We start from the raw sequence: 2498 nt of genomic DNA, 5'->3' as shown, positions 1-2498 counted from the left end.
AAGCATAAAATATTCTGCGCTAAGACATTTTCTTGGCTTTCTGTTATAACTCCATGAAGAATCAAATTAGTTTCCACTTTGGCTAAATACTTCACCATTTGTGGTTGGAAGATGCCAAGCATTGTTTTCGTTATTTTCATTTAAGGATTAAAAGATAAATTGACCCTCTGTGAATACACATATTATACACAGTGTGATTTTATTTCAACCTTTCTTTTTTTTGTTGTTTAAAAGTCTCACATATTTATTACTGAGCCAACATCCTAGAGCAGAAACAAATTAACAAAGAGAAAAATCACTCCTCCAGTAATGTCCCAATAAGACACGTCCAACCGTCCACCTAGCAGGAATCTTTTTAGTGACATGGTAAGATGCAAGCAACCTGGATAGAGCATGCGATTCCTTATAGACCCAGCTTGGTCCTTCCCCAGTGTCTCCTCTTGGAGTGGTACCTGACTGTATTACCAGGTTTCATCCAAATCCATTCAGGAGTGGGCTGATTCTGCTTTTGTTTTGTGGCCAGGAACCTCTTGACCCTGAAAGTCTTGTGAGAAGACATGGTGAAGAAGAGTCAACCACACGCAGAACAATGGTGGAGGAGAAAGGAGCCTTGTTTCAATCTTTCAAGTTGACATGCTAAGTAAGGGGGACAAGAAAATGATCAAGACCCCAGAGGGTGAGTCTTTCTTCCCCATCTATCAGACCCATTCACTCCTCCACACAGCTAATTTGAGCTGACTCTGTGCCTTTTGTATACCAATTGAATAGCAATCATATACTTACAGGTATTTCCCTCAGCAGAATATAAGCTCAGGGTAAGAACCAGGCAGTGGCAGGTACAGAGTGTGGCTCAGATCCTTCTTTAAGAAAAGACTCACTGCAGTCACCTCCTTCAGGATCTAGACCAGCATTCGAGTCAAGCGTATCCTTTTCTCGGGGAAGTGGACAGCGAATGACTGAAGAGAGCGGGATGGCTGAGCTCAGGGTCTCTGGCAACCCTGGCTAATGACCACACAAAGAGGTGGCAAAAAGGCGTGGCCACCTGCCCGGCTCCGCTCACAGTTCCATGCTGGGGCTCCCTCTGGGTTGGCAGAGTTTTCTCACATCTGCACTGTGGTCTGACACTTATCCTGCCTAATCTTTCCCCTTTCTTTTACAAGCGTTCCTTCCCATAAACTTTTCACATCCCAGTGAAGCTCCCACCTGTTTTCTCGGGAATCCAACCTCTAACCATTGGTGTCAGAAGTGGTCTGAGAAAGCAGGCACTAAGGAGGGTGCAGGAACCGGGCCACTCACTCACTGCCTGAATGGTAATGAGGAACCAACTCCTGGTGGCAGCTGGTGCACTGACAGTCTTGGGACAACGTGGCAGTTCACGGATTGAGTAGTGAGCCAGGATGTGTCAGTAGAGGAAAATGCAATGGTCAATACGATGATTCAGGCAATTGGAACATGTATGGTGGGGGGTGGGAGGGGATGAGAAATACAGTGATAGTGGAATTGGGTGGTTTTTTCCCAAATTACAGTGAAACTACAGATTGATAACAAAAAGCTGAGGGCAGTCAACAAGTTGAAAACTGAGTGTAAAAGCCAGAACATCTCTTTGGCAGCTTTCAAAGTTCACATCTCATGCAATGGGCTCACAGTAAAAGCTGAAGATCAAGTTTGGAGTTTGATGTTCTGACTGGATAAACTTCAAAGATGGTTGGAAAGTCAACCAAGGTGGCCATGGCTCCAGCTGGGCAAACCCGAGTCCCTGACACATGAGGTGAGGACATCTGGGTGATGCTTTAATAAACTCTGACTCTCCAGGCTGTTCTGGTCCTTCTGAATGTGCAGGAGGGGCTTGCCCTCCTCAGCACGGGCCAGCACACTTGAGCGTTGACTGAGCCTTGGAAGGGCCCACTGAAGGCGCAGCTGATGTTGGCTCTGACGGCTCCTCCTTCACCCTTTCATTATATTTGCACATACATCACTTTTTTTTGACTGAAATAATAACTTTTTGTTTTCTACATGTATGACTGTCAATATTGTTTTTTATGGAGCCAAATAATATAGTATTTTCTTTCATAATCTATTATTTTTTTAAATAGATTTTATTTATTTGTAGACAGAGGAGAAAGGAGGGAGAAAGAGAGGGAAAGAAACATCAATGTGTGGTTGCCTCTCATGCACCCCCTACTGGGGACCTGGCCTGCAACCCAGGCATGTGCCCTGACTGGGAATTGAACCTGTAACCCTTTGGTTTACAGGCCAGCACTCAATCCACTGAGCCACATCAGCAGGGGCATAATCTATTGTTTTTTCTGGAGTTACTATCTAGCTCTTTTTAGACATACACGCACACACCATTACGGCAAGTATACACTGTAATGCTTACTTTAGTCTTTCTGCAGAGACCTACCACCATTTACTCGAGTAAGCATATATTGGGGAAAGAGATTGTGAGGTCTTATTGGACACAGGGTCCCAGTTGACATTGATATCCAGAGACCCCA

At 44.7% G+C, this 2498-nt stretch overlaps 1 protein-coding gene across 1 annotated transcript; it reads right to left on the bottom strand.

Moving 5' to 3' along the window:
- Positions 1 to 403: 403 nt before the first annotated feature.
- LOC123814131 (60S ribosomal protein L39-like) lies at positions 404 to 559 on the bottom strand. Its single transcript, XM_045831736.1, has one exon. It carries the CDS (start codon positions 557 to 559, stop codon positions 404 to 406), a length of 156 nt encoding a protein of 51 aa, XP_045687692.1.
- Between the last annotated feature and the right edge of the window lie 1939 nt (positions 560 to 2498).

This window comes from Phyllostomus hastatus, unplaced genomic scaffold, assembly GCF_019186645.2.
Source record: "Phyllostomus hastatus isolate PE091 unplaced genomic scaffold, TTU_PhHast_1.1 phas_contig_159, whole genome shotgun sequence".
NCBI classification, from domain to species: domain Eukaryota; kingdom Metazoa; phylum Chordata; class Mammalia; order Chiroptera; family Phyllostomidae; genus Phyllostomus; species Phyllostomus hastatus.
This window is presented reverse-complemented; position numbering and strand designations above follow the sequence as displayed.

Coding starts and splice junctions, on each gene's coding strand:
- LOC123814131 (XM_045831736.1), bottom strand. CDS start 559: ATGTCTTCTCACAAGACTTTCAGGGTCAAGAGGTTCCTGGCCACAAAA.